This window comes from Mytilus edulis, chromosome 2 (assembly GCF_963676685.1).
Source record: "Mytilus edulis chromosome 2, xbMytEdul2.2, whole genome shotgun sequence".
In the NCBI taxonomy this organism is placed as follows: Eukaryota; Metazoa; Mollusca; class Bivalvia; order Mytilida; family Mytilidae; genus Mytilus; species Mytilus edulis.
The window spans coordinates 91,572,974-91,593,657 of NC_092345.1; the positions used below are offsets into that span (position 1 = coordinate 91,572,974).

The window sequence follows — 20,684 nt, forward strand, 5'->3', positions numbered from 1 at the left end:
ATTTTTTTGAAGTGCATGAAAATTTTGATATTTCCGGTCTTTTCGGCAAGACTAACCGGCGACCACGTTGTGAAAAATATTCGTGGAAAAAAAGACATGGGTTTTGGAGATTTGAAGGCCAAAGCCGGCCAACAGGCTTTAAACGCTTACTTAGCAGACAAAAGTTACATTGAAGGGTTAGTGTATATCAAGTAAATAAAGCGTTTTCTATGTGGAGAAAACAAACAATGCAACTGTCACAGTCAGAGACAGCAACCCAATAGACCGGTTGCTGAACAAGTAATACGGATTCTACTGAGCCATTGTTTTAGGCCAAAACAAAATCCTGAATAATTGTATTTTGTGCTCTTTTGAAAATAAAATAACAAAGATAAGCCATTTCATGTGACTGATTTTTCTATCAATACATGTACAATAATTTGGGTTTCATCCTCAATCCTCAATCTTATGGCCTTATGGCACAACTCTTCTCATTGGTGCATATTACGCCCTATGTGTATCTTCCTCCATGTATTTTCCTCCATGTACTTTAATTTTGTTATTGCTGTTACGATTGAGGTTGCGGATGTTTGGGTAAGTCGAAACGTCCTGTTTTTGAGATAAAGGCCGAAATGATTTCTAACTTCCGTTTATATTCTTCTGTGTTTTCGTGGTCTAGTCTTCCTAGCAGGGTGCATGTGTTGATCTTGCGTATTCCAATTTCCTTTGTAATTTGGTGGTACATTTCTTCTCTATAACTCTCGTAGTTGGGGCACTCTGTGAGGTAGTGCTGTTGTGTTTCCTTAATTCCACAGCTGCATAAGTCGGTGGTGTCTTGCCCTGTGTGTTGTTTATAATAATTAAGGGTTGTGTAGCCAGTTCTAAGTTGTATAAGGATGCTGAAGATTTTTTTGGAAGGAAAGTCAAAGATTGGGATATTTTTGACGTTTGGTGTTATATCAAAGAGGTCTCTTCCTGTGTCGCTTAGTTCCCATCGTCTTTGCCACTTCAGCATGACACTCTTGTGTGCACCTTGTTTTACGTCTTGAAGGGTAATAATATTGTTTTTTGGCAAGAGTTGTGTTGCTTCTTCTGCTGCTTGCTTTGCCAATAAGTCCGCTTCATCGTTCCCTTGAATATTTGCATGTCCTGGTGTCCATAGGATGCAAATTTCCATCCCTTTAGTTCTTAGGTCTTCGATGTGTTCTTTGATGGTGCCCAATTTAGTGTGAGGAGTCCTACTGCACTTTGACTGTCAGAGAAGATCTTAAGTGTGGTGATGGTGTTGTGTAGTCTTTCCAGTATACAAAATTCCAGTACCATTACAATTGCTACAAGCTCTGCTAGTAAGATGGATCCTCTTTGAGCGACAGGTCTGTGTAGTCGTATGGCTGGTCTTGAGTCTTCTGTGTATATGATTGCACCAGCTCCACATGGTCCAGGGTTTCCCATGCATGATCCATCAGTGTATGCAGTTGCTTGGTCATTTGCTGTGTCACCTATTAATTCTGTCATGACTGTTATGCATAATTTCTTTTGTTCTGATGTTCTTGATTTCGAGCTGCCGAGTCTGTTCCAGTATGATGGTGTTGTTTTTGTCCTTGATGTTTCTCCAAGTCTATAGGTAAATTCCGGCTCTATTAAATTGATGTTAATGCCAGTTTCTTTTTCCATTTCAAATGATTGACATAGCGCTTTGCCCATTGGTGTTATATGGATGTCATGGCCTATTTCTTCTTGGTAATTTATTATTTGTTGTTTAATAGGTTCTTTTATGGACTTTGATTGGATTTTTGCAATTTCTCTTATAGCAATCTCTTCGATTCTCAGGTCTATTAGTACTGCAACCAGAGTTTATTTTTTAAAACTTTAATGGTCCGGAAGAACACACACCTAAATTATATATCGATGGAAAGAGGACAACGTGTACAATAAGAAAAGTTGGGTCGTAAAAATCCAGAGTGGTCACAATTTTGTGAAATTGAGGTCAAAGGTCAGACCTAAAAATATCAATATTTCAAACACAAGGACAAAAAGGAGAAATATTCTGATATTTATTCAATAGAATGCTACAAAAACGATTCAATCATAAGCATATGCTATAAACGATGTTAAAACGACAAATTTGACTAAGTATATGAAGAGCTGCCATTACAAAATGGCGTTGATTTGGAACCTTCTGATTTTTTCCCATTTAAGACATAAGAAAAGAAGAAGTGGCCTTGACCTTTTCACATCCATAAACTTTCATATTGTGTATAGTATTTCACTATAGTATATTACAGAATTATTTTCTAAAGTATAAAACACCAGTTTATCAAATTGTTTCAATATTTTTTCTATCTTTAAAAAAAAACAAAATTCAAGCGCTGAAACAGTGTTTTGAATTTTGCATCTTAAAGGTTGTGTATTTTGTGAAAATTAGTATCTAGTTATAGATAAATACATATTGTGTATTTGCAAAGTCTGGACAGAGCAGTAATAACACAAAATATACTATAGTCACCCGAGGCGAATGCGAGGTTTAAAAAAAAATTGAGTGTAAAACAAAGTCAGTTTGGTGCATGAACATTTTTTTAGTAGGATAATCCTGGTAAAAAAGTTAACTCATTGATTTTTTAAGGGAAGGATGAAAAATTATACAATGCAATGCCAATTTTCTAATGTTGTAATTCAAATTCAGTCATGATCCTTATATAACTTTTAAAAGCGACACACAATAGCTCAAGTATTCATAAAATAGGGACATGAATCAATCTCTTAGTCATCATATGCGGATTCAGTACGTGTATTAGCATTACAAGACACTTCCCTTTTTTATAAGAACAAGTTCGGCGCAGGACAGAGTTTGTTCAAAGCAAACACAGTTTTTTTTTAGTACAAATGCTATCTGGAGCGTAAATACCGTCATGGTTTGGTCAAACTCGTCAGATATAGTCTTCCCTTTGCATAGGAAACACAAAAGAAATGTGAGTACAAAGTTTCGATCAATGTTCGTGACCCATATTCCCATATGCATATGCATGATGTATCTGCACTGCCAGTCCCAAATGTAAAGGGGCGAATGTTGCTACAGAAATGATTGATTTTGTAATAGCCATACATTTACGAATGTTTGTTATCTTAAGGGACAATATACGGTTCAGAAGCGCCTTTGTGTTATTTTTCATCAATTAACTATCAAATGAACTTTTGAGTCTAGGCTCTGTGTTGAAGACCGGACCGTGACCTATAATGGTTTACTTTTATAAATTGTGACTTGGATGGTGTGTTGTATCATTGGCACTCATACCACATCTTCCTATATCTATTAACAAGCTATGCGGGCATCATTTCCATAGAAATACCAAAACGAGGATATAGCTCATAAGACCACTGGTGGCAGGATGAAGTAATTGTTCTTCTTTTAATGTATCCTTGATATTTTCAGACACACCTTGGTGTAATTCTGAAAATCTTAATATAGACCTCAATTTTCCCGCAGCAGATATGGCATCCCCTAAATTGAGTTCAGAGCTAAACTCTATAATGCATATCCCTTGGCCCCACTGTGTCTGAATTGTAAGGTGTCACAATATCTAGTTAGTTCTGAAGTTTGGCAGTTTGGTAAGCATCAGAGACAATCTTGGGTAAAATTGATCGGTATATATAGAGGATGTGCTACATGAGAAAGGCTTTTTCTTATGGAAAAACAAATCACATCACTAACAATCGTTATTAATGAACTGACAGCAAGTTCAAATTCTATTTTTTCAGTGACTGTTTTACTTAATTGCACAGGTGTTGACTTCTATAAGTACTTGGTTATGCATGGATAAATGATTACTCACATTAATAAGCACAACTTAAAAAACTGTTAACACGTTTAGAGGACTCAGTTTTGCGTAGTTTTCTGGGTTTTTTTTTAAAGATTTTTCTTTTACACAAAAACCCTGTTTTCATATCCAAACTACAAGGAAGAAACTGAGCGCGAGATCGTATAAAAGTGTCAGGTTGTGAGGTTACATGTCGATCAGTTTGATCACATATATGGATTTCTGTTGTTTCTAATTTAAAGTTCCCCAAGGGTGACTGGGGAAACGAAATATGGTCACTTGGTCTTGCCCCGACCGGCAGTAAAACGAAGTTGGGCGTCCGTTTGGCTGTGCGGATGGTATCAAGTTCGCAGTCACGTCGGGTCAGAATGGGGACGTTAAATCCGCTGCCTCGTGTAAAGGGAGTGTCACGTTCTTTGCACGTTAAAAACCTTTGCATCAACTCTTTAAGGGGTCCGTAGGTGGCATGTTGCGATGGAAAACTTCTGTCCCAATCCAATATCCCATCATTTTCCAGTGGCAGTCTAAATTTTCCCGATCATCATCCCAAATGGCCTCTATTATGACAAAACCTACCTATTGTTTTTATTGTTAGCTTGTTCTCGTCCTGAACATGCATGAAATATTTGCCACTGGACTTTAAGCAACCAACAATCAATCAATCAATTTAATTTAAAGACGCACCAATTTTGCCTTCTGGTGCAAGTCTCCTAACATCACTGATGATACTCCCACGGAAAGCAGAATATCAAGAGAAGTTGGTTTTAGCATTACCTTGTCACACACCAAATCTCTGCGAAACTTCAATAGTACTTTTCCCCCGACCACTTGCATGCATATTAATTGCTCTGAGGTTAAACATTGACATACAATGTATTTTCACATACACTAGAAAAACCAAAGAGCTATCAAGCCCGCTTACTGCCTATGATGCCTGTTAACAGCTATTATTATTGACTAGATCGATTTTATAGACGTTCTACATTCTAAATAGCTGTCGTATTTCAAAATTGCTGTCAATCAGTTATTTTTGCCGTGTGCAGTTAAAATCGTCTTTCCGCTCGGCAGATTTGACCTTTACCTTTTAATCCCTCTGATACCATCAGATAACGACGGCCCTTTAACAGACGTCCGTTTAATTAATTAGAAGAAGTTAAATCTCGCGATCGATATCGTGAACGTTAACGTTGTTAAAGTTATTACAATAACTATATAAGTAATGTTTATATGTGGTATATCTTTCAAATTAATAACATTATCATGAATGCAAATTTTAATATTTAAGATTTAAAATTAACCGCTCAAAAGAATTGAAAAAGTCACATTTGTTCTTTATATACTTAATTACCACAAGTAAACATCGTCCAAAGCTTATCAGTTGTTTTCAAAAGCAGACCTACCTGAGTTTAATTCACATCAAAGGAAACCACCTTAATTAGTAGGAGCGGCTATTTGTCAATTTCAATGACAGTGTAATAAAAAAAAGTTGTATAATGAAGGAATGTTGAAATAGTTAATTGATTTATATAAATTAACATTATTGAAAGGATTCATATTGCTGAAATCGTACATTTAATCATACGTTTAATATAAAGATATTCAATTGAAAGACTTAGTATCATTATTAACAATTTTTTTTTCTGTTGCTTTAGGTACACATATAGGTATGTGCGCATTTAACAGGCACGCGATTTTTTTTATGAAAGTGTTTTTTAACATTTCATAATTCTTTTAAAGGGATTCAAAAATCAGATTTGAGTGAGTTATATAGACCGAATAACCTAAATATTGCAATAAATCACGTGCCTGTTATTTTCTTGTTTTACAATTGTTTGATTTTTTAATTTGAAATTGTTTACGTTGACTAACAGTATCGTTTTATGATAGAACAGAGCAGACTTGTCTTTATTTGACCAAGGATTTGTATAGTTAGATCTAACTATACAAATCCTTGATTTGACTAACATTAATTTATTCTGTTTAGATTAGAATGCATGTATATGTAGCGTATATTCAAAAGTATTACCGAATATAATACGGAGATGTTCATGTGAATGAATAATTAGTTAGTGTATTTTCCTAGGAAAACATCTTCAATCAGATGTAATCAAATAAAGTTAATATATTACATGCTTTCTTTTCCCTAATTGGTTATTAGAAGCCGAGATGTCAATTTATCAAATTTTATGTCAGAGGCTCACAGTTTACAGACATAAAAAATTGAGAATGGAAATCGTGAGAAATATAAATATTTTAAACTCTATGATTTCTACAAAGAAGTCTACACGAGAAACCTATTTTATACTGAAATATTACAGAAATCTTTTCAAACTCCTTCATACACGTGGGAAATATATGCTTTCTATAGTTCTACTATCATAGTATGCACGTTGTATTACTTGCTTTAATAATTATTTACTTGAATATCTGTACATGTTCTTGCCGGAAAACTCTATTGTTAAAATCTATTCATCGCCTCTTTGGTCAAGACGAATATAATATCCATGAAGAGAAGTACACGAAATAAACAGAAACTGTTTATATTACTTAATTGATTGTGAAAAAGGTTTTAAACGTAATGCGACATTCCCGGTATTTGTTTTAATATATAACCCCCCCCCCCCCCCCAAAAAAAAAAAAAAAAAAAAAAAAAAAAAACATGCCCCACCTACACCCACATTTGATTGGTTCGTGTAACAATATATACTATTATTGCTTATTTCTAATTGGATCGATTTGATGTGAAGGTGTGAACGATAGACTATACAATACACACTTTCAATTAACAAAACCGACAGCGTAAAAGGTGTCTAGCCGTTAAAAACTTCAGTCTTCATCACTTCCGAAAAGAAAGATAGAATTTAGTCATTCCTCAGAATGCGTTTATAACATAATGCTTATCAAACACTAACTGCAAAGAATAATAGTCCAACAACTTTATGTATAAAGGAAAAGTACCAATTAATAGAGAAAATGGACTAAAAATTAAAGTTTCCAGAAAGACGGGCCTACAATAAATGTTAAATAAGTATGCAATTGTGTGTCATGTAGTCAAGCATAAATCGATGGCCTGTATTTTTTTACTATGCACATATTGTTTTATTTTTCAACCCAAACCGACTTGTGTATTGCTGTTAAATAAACTTTCGTCACCTCAGAATGTATTTTGCATTCTCACACCATTCACGTATATTCTTCAATCATGTTACAATAATCAGTGAAGTTTATGTTCAGTTACCAAGCGTAAACAAATCAAATGTGATTATGATCCAGAGTATTTGGATCGTATGCGTATAATCGTACGGTCCGACCATACGCGTACGGTCCAGTACGAGCTGATCATACATGTTGTTGGATCATATGGGTTAAATTTAAACAAACCTTATCACAATCTTTATTTTTAGTTTTACAAATTGATATTATTTGTATTATTGTTCCGAATCCTAGTTTGGTACTCTCGCCTACAGTGACACTTGCTACCACAAGTAACGTAATTTCGGAATTTCTCGCTACATTGGTGACCTTCTGCTGTTGTTTTTTTCTATGGTTGTGTTGTTGTCTCTTTGACACATTCCCAATTTCCATTCTCAATTTTATTAATATTTTTTTTTAACATTTACATGTTTGCAGATCATGCATGTTCCTTTGAATTTGCATCTTTTTTGTAAAGTTGCTAAATATTAAAAAAAATGTCCTCCTACATTGTGTTTACTTCCGAAATCTTCATAATTCAATTAATGTATTACTGATCGACATGCTAAATACAAGAGATTAACATATTTAATTAGCGTGACTTTTTTGAATAGTTAAAATGTACAGTTTTTATTTCAATTACATTATTGCACTTTTTTAGTTTAATTTGAGAGTTTAGTTATGTTATACGCATTTGTATCTAATAAACTTGACTAATTTCTTAATTTTAGTCAGACACATTCCCCATTTCCATAATACAATACAATCCTACATAAACGTACATTGAAGGAAAGAAGGAGAAAACAAACAAGATAAAGACGGCAGAAAAGAAAAAAACTTGACACGGTCTGAGCGTATGAGTATTTTCAAAAAGTATGCATACGGTCCACATTGTACGCGTACAGTCCAAAAACTCGTACTGTCTGGAACAATTATACTGTGATGCCTTTTTAACGTTTAATGGATAGAGGAAATATAAGTCAAAAAAAAGTTAACATAAACTTTTGTCAGGCGGTTTATGTCGGACAATGTTTGGTTTCTACTTCTATCTAGTTGCTGTGGAAATCAGTTGTCGTGGTAAAATAAAGACTTGTAACCTTGAGCGATGAACTCAGGGAGGATTTACCGATGGGCCCAGTTCATGTCACACAAAAAAATATAATATGATTTTATTGCTTCTGTATCTTCTCATCTAGAGCAGAAATTAACCACTCTTTAACTGGCAGTTAATTAATACCAGCGTCCACATGATCTATGTAAACTCACCAGAGGGTGTGTAAATATGGACACCTGTGTGTAATGTCTCTTTGCAAAAGCTTTGGTGTAAAATACATGTACATGTTGATTTGAACAGTACGAATTTGTATTTGTTTATAATACAATACAGATAAAGATCGACTACCAAGTGAAACTTCTGATCTGTGTTTAAATGAATAGGTACAAATATATGTGTAATGTCGAACGTCGTATTTCTCTTATTTTCGAGAACAATTTTCAATTTATTTTACAACTGTCTCCCCTCTTAATTCCTCCCGGTCCAGTAAAAATAAATTGACATTTCCTCATAAATAATCATTAATAAAATGTATTTTATTTTCAGAAGATCTACTTTGTAACACAATCTTGGACTTATACATTTCTCTTAAAGCCCAAGCATATAGTTATATTTTATGTTTCTAAATTACGTATACGTAAGCGTAAGGGTCGACATCAAAAATTCTATGTAGGATAAAAAAAAAAAATATTGGATTTCAATTGTGTATCCTTGGTTAATTTTTTTTTATGTCGTCCATAACAATAGACGGAAAAAAATCAAAACGTTGGGTTGGTTGATTGATTGTTGGTTGCGTCCCTAGTGGAAACTATTTCATGCATGTCGAAGACGATAGAAAACAATAGAGTCATGTCCAGTAAAAGAGGCCGTCCGAAAATAAAGATGGGTATCAATTTCGAGAGTATTTTGGATAAAAATATAAAAATATAAAAACAAAATTTAATAATGCAAGACGCAACAACAACTACTTTTTACATAGTCCAGCTTGCTGTACAAATCTTTGTTTTTACATAAACAACAAGAAAATGTGATAGTACACGGATGCCCCATCCGCACTATCATTTTCTATGTTCAGTACCAGTAGACCGTGAAGATGGGAGTAAAAAACTTTAAATTGGCATTGAAATTAAAAGATCATATCACAGGGAACATGTGTACTCAGTTTCAAGTTGATTTTGGGTTGACATTAAAACAACAAAAACAACCACGACCAAAGTTTTTAAGTTAAGCGGGGAAGACGGAGGGAAAAAGAAACGAATGAACGGACAGACCGTAACGGACCTCCAGACCAGAATACACAATGCCCATAAAATGGGCTTAAAATGAGGCATGGAAAGTGAAGATGATTGCAGCGCTTGTAATAAATATCCATAGTTGAAATAAATATTCTATCAGCAAAGGCCCAGCCCCATTTTTGGCGAGCCTACGATGAAAACGCGAAACATGTATTGGTGATGAATACCATTATTTATATGTATGTAATAATAGTACTATAACTGAACTTCGGAAGAAATATATACCGATATATTATACAAAATACCCATCTGTACTGAAAATGCAAAATATGCTGTCATTATGTCACTGTCAGTTATTGTATAATCTAGCTATATTTATCAAGAAGCTATCTACCTTTATTTAGAAAGATGCATGTATCTTATAAGTTTTATTATCTGTAGAAATTACACTTTTGTTGATAGTTACCTGTCTATTCTGTCATTTGTTGTATTTGATTTGTAATTTGTCCTCATGTAACACATATTTTGTGTCTGAGTGTAAATAAAGAATTGAATTGAATTACTATATCCAGAGACATATATAGAATAAAGGACTTTTTGTTTTTGATACTGACTTTATCACAGTAAAATATCAGGTGAGCCCGAAGGGCGAGCCTGATATTTTCTGTGATAAAGTCAGTATCAAAAACAAAAAGTCCTTTATTCTGTTTATCGGTAATTCAAAAAAAATAAAAAATACTACAATAATAGAGAAAATAACAAACGAACTTCTTTTTCGCGTCGAATCACGGCGAATCACACTTGACGTCACAGGCTGCATTACGTCATTTGAAATTTTGTCACAGTGCAGTAAACATGGCGTTCTCTTGCACAAAGTATTGAAAAGGAATTATTGCATGTGTTTCATTTATATTCTGCTTTGGACATCACTCTAACAATTGCAAATATAATGGTAGCATACCGGTAAGTCAGATTTCTTTATTTTTCACAAAGCATCATCATAGACATAGAGGGGGGATAGGAGGGTCCTGATCCCGAAATCCCGGGTTTAAAAACACGAAATCACGAGGTCCCGAATTTAAATCACAGGAGTTTGAAATCCTATCAATATGGGTTAAAAACATACCAAAGTCGACTATCACAGTAGAGCTTGTCTTCGATTAAGGTCCTACCCCCCCCCCCCTCGAGCATAGTAAGTCAGAACATTAGAATGATACGATATGAATCAGCAAATTTTTCACCGATCGTCATTTTTAAGTTCAACGACGTCAAGTTATAATTATATTTTACTTAAAGCTGACTGCAATTTGTAAATTATCTGAACAAGCTCATTTATTTTCTACTTCATAATGATTTCAAACATTTTATAGATGGTGCCCCGGTTACCCCCTTTTTAAAATTTATCCTATAGATCCGCATATGAATAAGTTCACTTTTTTGTTCTTTGTTCTATGAATATCTGTCTTTAAATTGACAATGAAACCACATCTTTTAAAATTGTATATGATGGTCCCACATTCCCACAAAAATGTCGAAAATGCGTAAATTTTATTTTTTTCTAGCTTCTCTAATGCGACAGCGGTACCTTTTTGGTCACTATTTATGTGTTGCGTTTAGATATGAATTGTAACACTTTATAGTGACTGAACAGGTAAAACAAATACTTCTCAAGAAATAGAAAAAGAAAACTACTTGAAACAGCACCAGGTATTGTATGAATAAAAACTCGAGATTGGAACACCGTCCATGGACGATGTGTTAGTTGTACTTCATATATCAGTTATAGATCATCATAACGCATATTATTTTTTTTAAGTCTGTCGGCTTTTTCATGCATTTTCTGTTCACATTTTCACAACAAAAAAGGCTAAACTAACTTTGTGAAAGTTATAATCAATGTCAAGACTCAAGTGTTTCATTCGCCAAAATTCTCGTGCGTTTCTGCAATAAAAATCACGCGCAATTTTGTGAATGAAAGGGGAAAGTAGATCCCTACGCGTTGCATTCGCGCATGTCATTTGCGTACTAACCCAATAATTTTTATATCACGGCCAGTCCACTGATACTGACATTATCAGCGAGTACACATCAAAGGAAAAATGTACAAATTACCGATAAATTGTATTATATGTCTCTGCTATATCGTATTTGTGTTTTACCATTCCACTTTATTTTTTCATTCTTCTGCCAGTTGATATCCTCGTCCAGTGAAACATGCATGAAATATTTGCCACTGGACGTTAAACTATCGACAATCATTCATTTTGTTTCTTTCCAATTTGTCTCCTCAACACGTGCCAAATATGCCCCCGGCCTATGCCCGGGTCAATCCACCACTGGCGGCTATCAACTAGTGTATTGATGTTCTTCTTTATATACATATATACACGATAAAGTCAAAAGAAAACTACTGACAGCTTGAGAAAAATTTTAACAAACACAATCTTCTTTAACTGAGATATAAAACGGTACAACAAAATGTAAAATAGAATAAAATTTAAGGAATAAAAGAAAAAATAGCTTGACCCCATTCAATTTAATTATAAGCAATGTTTAATAGTTAGATTAAAAGTAAGCAATTTACGTGAAGAACTAGCAGTCTAAGATACTGTTATATAAAGTTATGTTATATCATGGAAGTATTATATAATACTTCCATGGTTATATATATTTCAAATAATGATTAAATGTAAAAACAAGGAAGTTATATGACCTCCTTGGTAAAAATGAATCTTTTTCATTAAGAAAGGTGAATAATGCAGGATTCAAAGAAGTACATTTTGAAATTTATTAAAATTTTAGAACACGAACTAATACTTTAAAATAAACTAATATATGATACCAAGGAGGTTATATGAGACCAACTCATATAATCTCCTTGGTCATACTGACAACCCCGAAAAACGATACAGAAAATAGCATGCGTATATGAATAGTAAAACAACAACTTTGTCCAATTACCGTACTTTTTCAAATACAATAGGTTGTTTCTTTTAAGAAAACCGCAATCAAAATTGGGGATTACTGAAGGAATACACATATTCTGTGAATTAACTTTACTCACAATGCGTATGCTTATAAACATGAGATAAACCTTACTAAATACTGGTAAATCAACTTTGTTAAAGGAAATTTCATTCACCCCGAAATTATAAAAAACATGTGTTAGATCTGGGAATATATATGTTCCTGGTTAGATAAAGAAATTTTAGCGAACATGAACAAAACTATTAACATGCAAATAGACAGGTATGTGAATAAAAATCTTGAACAAAATCAAATGCCACAAGGCATTTTATTCTTCTGTCAAAATTTGGACAGAGACATTTTATTGCAGAATAATATGTCGGATAATAATTAGATATCTGACAAAATTTCACGTGCCTGTTTATTGTTCACATACCATTCAATAGACACCTAAAATCAAGAAAAGACGATGATCAGTAAATACGGCAACGGAATTTGTATTTATATTCTAATTGATTATTACGCTATTTAAAACGAATCTATGGTAAATTTTAACAGTCGGACAAATCTCAATTATGAAATTTAAAAGTGGAAATAATTTAAAAATCCACTTTTCTGTTTGATAAAGAAAACAAATTATGCGCTATCATGGTTCCTGACTGGTAAAAATTGCGTATTCCATAATTAACAATTTATAATTTAAAATTCATTTAAAACATTTCAATACTAATATCATTACGAAACTAGAACAAAGAACTTTTTTCACCTGGATTAAGCAATTAACTCTCCTACTTGTCGAATGACAATCTCCTTTGATGTGAACTCAATTCACAAGGTTGATTGTATATGCCTGGGGGAAACAATTTAACATAATCGTCAAGGTACTAAAATTATGAATTTAAAAATGGTGTTAAAACTTTAGGATGATTTTACCGATTTCGAATATTTTTCAAAGTCTTCCGAACCATATATATAATAACTTGTATTAATTTGAAAGATACCACATAAACATCATGAACATTATATATATATAATTGCAAAAACTTTAAATTAAAAACAACGTTCACGATACCGATCGCGAGATTTAACTTCTCAATTAAAGGGACGTCTGTTAAAGGACCGTCGTTATCTGATGGTATTAGAGGGATTAAAAGGTAAAGGTCAAATCTGCCGAGCGGAAAGACGATTTTAACTGCAGACGGCAAAAATAACTGATTGACAGCAACTTTGAAATACGACAGCTATTTTGAATGTAGAATGTCTATAAAATCGATCTAGTCAATAATAATAGCTGTTGACAGGCATCATAGGCAGTAAGCGGGCTTGATAGCTCTTTGGTTTTTCTAGTGATAATGTCAACTATAGTCATTATCCGGAAAAAACTCTTATCCGAAGGATTTGGTTAACTTTTATATAAAGTCAAAATTTTATTAACAAAAATATAACTTATTTACAGAAAATACACGAAAGAACTACTATATATATTCAAATCACTCAAAAATAAATTAACTTCTCCTACAAAATCTACATAATCACATCGAAACTATCAAATTGATTGTGAATGAAAAAATAAATGGTGGAGCTGATTGACGGATAGGAAATTTCCGTAATTAAAAAAGGTACAAATGATGTTTTTATTTTTGAGTTTTTGACAAAATTGTTTGGAATTTGCCCAACAAAATTTGCATGCAGTATCGCAATAATATGTTGTGTCCTCTCAAATGTCAAATACTGTTTTTGAATCATATGTTTTCTCGTTTTCAAAGAAAAACGCGTTAAATTTCTATCTAAAAAACAGCCAACTTTAAGTTTGAAAGTTTTACTTGGAGATGGTATAATATTTATGTCTTCATCATTCCGATGATCCTTGATGATATGTGCATTGAAAATATTTACGAAAATAGCGGGAAATTTAACCAAAAAATATATTTTTGGATTTTAAGGTAACTACCCAAAACCGTAAATTGAGGGGTACCCCCATTAAAGGGATAAAATACAAAAATGTGACCATAGAAACTTTTTACGACCCGACGGAAATTAAAATATAGATATTATTCTATCATTTAAAACAATTTGCAGCCGTGTGTTATTCCGGACCATTAAACTCGTTAACTAAGCGTCTTTTTCGATGTCAGTTGCAGTACTATATTGGTAAAACCCTAGCCTCAATTTCTAAAGCTGCTCTGCCTGATGTTGATGGCATATCTAGGCACAGAGTGAGCGCTTTCCTCTGTAGCCTATCCAGTTTTTGGAGGTCTTTTTGTTCAGCAACCTGCCAAGCTGGGCAGCTATATTCCACCACAGATCTTATTAGACAAAAGTACAATTGTAATAGTTTTTTGGTATTCATCTTACTGATTTGTCTTACTTCTCGTAATATGGTCAGATTTCTGCTTGCTCTTTTTTCCAGGGTTTCTAGGTGTTTCCCGAACGTCATCTTTTCGTCCAATATTACTCCGAGTAACTTTGGGTTTGGGTTATAATTTAGCTCTGTTCCATTTAGTTGGATTGTTTTATCCTCTTTACTGATTTTCTTTTTGGTGAACATGCATACTTGTCTTTTCAATGCTGATGTTAACTCTCCATTTTCTGGTCCATTCTATTGCTTTTCCGATGTCTTGTGCCATTTCCTCTTTCAGTTCATCTATTTCCTCTGGCTTTCTGGATTGCCACATTGTACCGTCATCTGCAAATTTTGTGTTCTCACCTTTGATGTCATTCAGAAAATCGTTTATATAGATGTTGAACAGAGTAGGAGCTAGCACAGAGCCCTGTGGTAGTCCTATATTTGTTTCAAATTCAGTTCCTATGAACCCATCAAATATACATTTTGCCATTCTGTTGTTCAGAAAGTTTTTAATCCATTTCCATGTTTTTCCTTGGATTCCTAGTTTATGTAGCTTTACCATTAGTCCTTCTCTCCAGATTGAGTCATAAGCTTTTTCCAGGTCAATTAGACATGCCAAAGTAATTTTCATCAGACAGAGGCCATAATTTGACATATTTAACCATGCGTACATAGTGTTTGGAAAGTTTTGAAACACATTTTTTAATGACAATATTAACATGGATTGTTCCATGACATCCTATACACCGATTTGCCTAGGGTTAACTGTAATTCAGTCTAAAAAAAAAGGTCTGGAGTTTAGTGTAAAATTTTGTTTTGCTGGGGAAAAAAAGTAATAACATCTTAGTATTCAGTAATATAACCCATTTGTCAGTTCAGTTGTACCATAGTTAAATTCTTGCACAGGTTGGGGTTTATGAACTTTATCTCTCAAATGAGTTATAATATTGAACATGTATTCCACTTCCGTTATATAATATAATAACCCAAACAGAATATACATGTACTGAACAAAATATGTAATGAGAAAGAAAGCTAAATCAATGTCAGCTTACACAGTTGTATATTTATATTTTTAGCTACCAGGCATCACAAGCTGATGCTGTTGTCTTTGCCGGTCTTACAGGAGCTCCATCAAAAGATCTTGTAAATGCTCTGAGATGGTACAACCAAATCAACTCCTACAATAACCAAGAAAGAACAAGGTAAAGTATTCATTGAAATTAACTTACAAGTTTGACATACATAGTGTCTGTCACTTAAGACTCTTAAAAGGCAGATTAGCTTAAAAAAGAGTTTTGAAGAGTACAATATCTCATTTTTTTGTGTCTTTATTTAGTTTTTAAAATGCATACTTCTATTGAACTTTCTTATATAGTTATCATTTTTGGGGATTGCAGAGCCATCAGGCCCATGGAAATGTATTTCTTCTGGGGATTGCAGAGCCATCAGGCCCATGGACATGTATTTCTTCTGGGGATTGCAGAGCCATCAGGCCCATGGACATGTATTTCTTCAGTACTATATTTGTACTAATATCACAAAACAGTGAACTTTATTAATTACAGCAATAGTATGATCTAGAGAAAATAAATGATAACACATGTCAGATCTATTACAATCTATAGTTCTATAATAATATTGACATTTTATTCATGATGATATGTTTGAGAAAGAACTGTTCTTCCCTTCAACAGACACATGACAGATTCATTAAGTTTTTGATCATGGCAATTTTCAAAACTTTTACCAGGACGTTTTTCTCTCTATAGCTAGAATACAATGGAATATAAAATTCCATGGGCAAATGTAGTTATCACAAATACAGTGTAGTTATCACAAATAGTCTATGCCAAACGTCATTGATTTAAGGGCATATAATACAGTTACAGGGAAGGTAATGATGTTGCTAACGTAAAATGTTATTTTCGCGACGTCAAACTCTGACAAATCGGGAAAAGATGCATTTTTCGACTGATTTTTATCATTCAAACTGATTTAATTTGAAAACAAGTGCATGGACCCCTATTTTTTAAAACAGCAATTTGTTTCATTTTGCAAGGAGATTATGTGACCCAAATTTTATAAAACTGTAAATAGCGCAATTTTTTAAATTTTGATAAACATGCAGCAAAAAATGACGTTTTTTCCTCTATTCATGAACGTTTGATAAATATAGTTATTTCGGAATAAAAATTGCATAATTTTTAATGATACTTTTAAAATACAGAAATTACCGATTATTTAACAAAAAACATTTCGTGTTTATCTTTTAAAACAAAAAAGTTATGTCTTTCTTTGGAAAAAGAAAATACGGACACAAATCGGAATTTTGAGCAAATATACAAAATTTCGAACTCATTTTACTCAAAAAGTAGCACATGAAGGTATATTTTTTATTACATATTTGATTTAATGAGGTAAAAATTAACCTATATGCAAATTTTATCAACTTGTAAATACAGGTTCAAAACTGTATCGTATGCCCTTAAGGGTCTCGATACAATATTGATGTCAGACCACCAAAATGGCAAATCATTTGTTTTTACGTGGTCAAATTGTCTAGTGACATTTGACTAAGCTTTCATGCAAACATAGTTTACACCAGAAAGTCTTATGAAGAATGAATCAGTATTAGTTATTGCTTATTTCATTAAAAGACTTTCTAAGATAAAAGAAAGGAATTCTGGGATATTAGTTGAGGTTTAGCTAATATCTTCGTTCCTCCTTAAACAAATCTTCCTGTTTTGAGTCTAGATGTAGGTAGTAAAATATTAGCAAATTAAAAAATAGGTTTCAAATGTAAGAATGTTTTGAATAATATTTAGGGACTTAAAGAGGAGGGGGTTGGAGGGGTCCTGATCCCGAAATCCTGGGCTTACAAACATGAAATTCTGAGGTCTGGAATTAATCCCGATATTTCAAAAAAAGATTTCCCGGATCTCGAAAGGATCAACCCCAAAATCCAGAGCTTAAAAAAACACCTGATCCTGACGTCCGGGAAAAGGTCCTGTCCCCTCTTAAAGTGTTGGAATAGAGATAAATATACAATTGAATGAGTTGTAGGTTCTGATCTGTCACATTCCTACTTCCTGTGTACCCATACTTTGAATTATGAATGGGGGTATATGTACATGAATTGTTATAGATTTGTTTGAGTATTACTCAAGAGTTCTCAAAATCTGTTTTTCTTGGTGGTCTTTGAAATAAATATTCTGATGATCACTATGCAAAATAACAAAATTGTGTCTATCCTTTCAAAAATGTTCCAGAGCTCTGAATAATTACTGTACTGAATAGAATGTGACACTAACTCTCTTGAAATAGTAGGTCATGCCACTGGTACAATGCAATGTAAACATTTATGTGTGTGGCTTTACTACATAAGGATTCTCTTTGCTTTAGTTTTCCAGGTACAAAGAAAGACATAAATTCCTATGGCTCTGCAGCCCCAGCTGCCTCTAATGGAGATGCTGATGAGGATGATTTTGATCTGTTTGGATCAGATGATGAAGAAGAAGTAGAAAAAGAAAAACAGAAAAGACTACAACAATACGCAGAAAAGAAAGCTAAAAGTAGGAATATACATTTTGTATGTTGACTTGTCAAATGTAGCTGGTTTTAATCAGTAGTGACGCAAACTGCTGTTCAGATAGTATTTTCTAACTTTACAAATACTCTAAATTCATATTTTGACAATTCTTTAAAAAAATGCACAATAATAAATGCTCCAAATATTTCTGATTTTACAGAATAAACAGTAGTTAACTTTTATCAATTCCTTAATGTACATTGTATTTGTCCTTCCATTACACATTTCTACTATTTCTAGTTATCTTTGCAACATATCAGTGTGAAATTGCTTACAACCTCTCACACTGAAGAAGTGTGTGTAATCAGAAATAAGTTATGATGCTTCACATGCTTTTTATCAATGTTGTCATGTTTTTATTGACATTTTAAAAGTTATCTTATGCTGTAAGATATTTTTCTTGAAAGTTTTAATTATCTGATTTCTGTTTTAAGAAAATAAAGATATTATATAGGACTTTTTTGCAATTGAAACCTAAATGAATCATAATTTTGCCAAACATGCTATATTGTACATATATAATGTAAATTTTAAAACTAGTTTAATTTTTTTCCTTCCATTTGAATTTGTATAAGTATGCATTGACGGATTTGTTCTTGGGGTAAGTTAGTCCAGAAGACATGAACTTTGAGATTGAGAAGGCAACTTAAAGTAGGGGGGGGGGGGATGGAAAAAGAAAAAAGGGAGGGTAAGGAAACATGAATAAGGGACCCCCTCATAGCAAATTATTGGTTGCAACAAAGCTTTTGTGTTTGGTCTCAGCTTTTATAAGTCTATCTATTCTGTTTTCATTCAATAATTTTAACAATGACATATTGTATTTCTTAACTTATATGTCGTGATATTTCTTAGAACCTGCCCTTATAGCCAAAAGTAGTATTGTACTAGATGTGAAACCATGGGATGATGAAACAGATATGGTAGCAATGGAAAAATTAGTACGGACTGTTGAAACAGATGGTCTTCTATGGGGTAAAGGTAAGTAAACATTTTACTCAGGTGTTGAGTAAACATACAAGAAGGTCTTTAATATGAAGAATGAATCATTGACTGTTGTTATTGCTTATTTCCATTAAAAGACTTTCTAAGATAAAGAAAGGAATTCTGGGATATTGGTTGAGATATAGCTAATTACTTCGTTCCTCCTTTTACATATGGTATATCTAAAGAACCTGAAGAATAATTCTTCAAGAATTACTCACATATGACATCTAAATATTGATGCAAGACTTAATAGTCCTTTCTTAGTCAAATTTAAGTGTTTGACACATACACTACATCTTCTTCTATTTATATCTATTTTATCTTTAAAACAGAGTTCAGTACAAATTGTTAGATTTTAAGAACAAATCTGCTTTTTATCAAGCAACTTTTTTTTCATTGAGATGGTTTGCAAACTTGAAAAATCCTTAACATAAGAATTGGATGAATTTTATTTATCTGAAATATGTTGGAACATTAAACAGATATAAAACCTTTTTTGAGGAAAGATTTTAGTATAGATAGCAGTGTTGTCCCCAGGCCGTTTTAGCGTCGCGGTACAGCGACGCTATATTTCTTCCCGTGACGCTATAACAATTACCGCGATGCTATAATTATTACCGCGATGCTATAATTATTTTCAGGATGTTATTTTTCTCATTCTTAAATTTTGAACTTTCATCTAATTACCACTTATGATCATAAAAAAATATATCACTTTTAATTGTAATCCCTTCAAGTCGGACAATAGAGGCAATTTAGAGTGGTTAAATAGGTGTTAATTGCCCTTTGGGTGATAACTGTTTGGATACAATACCCCAAGCTGTCACTTCGACATGATTAATACCACGTGGTTTGCAATCGGCAAATTTCGACAAGGAGAAAACGTAATCAGGAATCATAAAAAAATCGAAATATATGTTTGCTAAATGAAATTTCAAAGAAACAAACAATTTTTCTCTTTTAAAATGAGGTTGAGTCTTATCTTTTTACGACTTTAAATATATTAGTATTACTTTCGTTCTCTTCCTATTACTTTTTGTAAATCGAGAGTGAAGATTTTGATTTTGGGCTAAATAAGTTTTGTACTTTCTTTAGAAAGTGATCAAAATTGGCTTGTGTATATGTTTCATCCATCTAATGCATTAAAAACGCCATATTCATTCCTAATCTCTTGTCAAACATTGTTTATTTTCGTATTTTTCATTGCTTTCGGCGGCCATTTAATATTTTAGTGTAAACTACTGATCAGAACCGGACCAGATATGACAAAAATCCGCATTTTACAATAAAACTACATATGCACAAATGGCACAGTAGACAGAAAACAATGATACATAAAGAGAAAACTAAGCATTAACAGACTACTTGTAGATAACTTTGTTAAAAATATATTATTTTGTAAAAAGAAACAACTGGGACCATGAACCAATACGTTTCAAAGACATGATAAAGAATTTTTTCTATTCAAATTTTTTATTAAGAACCCGTGTTTTTTCCTACATATTTAGTGCAATTGTAT

At 33.0% G+C, this 20,684-nt stretch overlaps 1 protein-coding gene across 1 annotated transcript in view; it reads left to right on the forward strand.

Moving 5' to 3' along the window:
- Nucleotides 1-15: 15 nt before the first annotated feature.
- The window catches only part of LOC139513443 (elongation factor 1-beta-like), a 38,148-nt gene continuing 17,479 nt past the window's right edge, over nucleotides 16-20,684 (forward strand). The window contains exons 1-4 of the mRNA XM_071301920.1: nucleotides 16-176; nucleotides 15,669-15,794; nucleotides 17,995-18,164; nucleotides 19,034-19,159. Of these exons, the coding sequence (XP_071158021.1) occupies nucleotides 16-176; nucleotides 15,669-15,794; nucleotides 17,995-18,164; nucleotides 19,034-19,159 (583 nt within the window). The remainder of the gene's footprint in view (nucleotides 177-15,668; nucleotides 15,795-17,994; nucleotides 18,165-19,033; nucleotides 19,160-20,684) is intronic.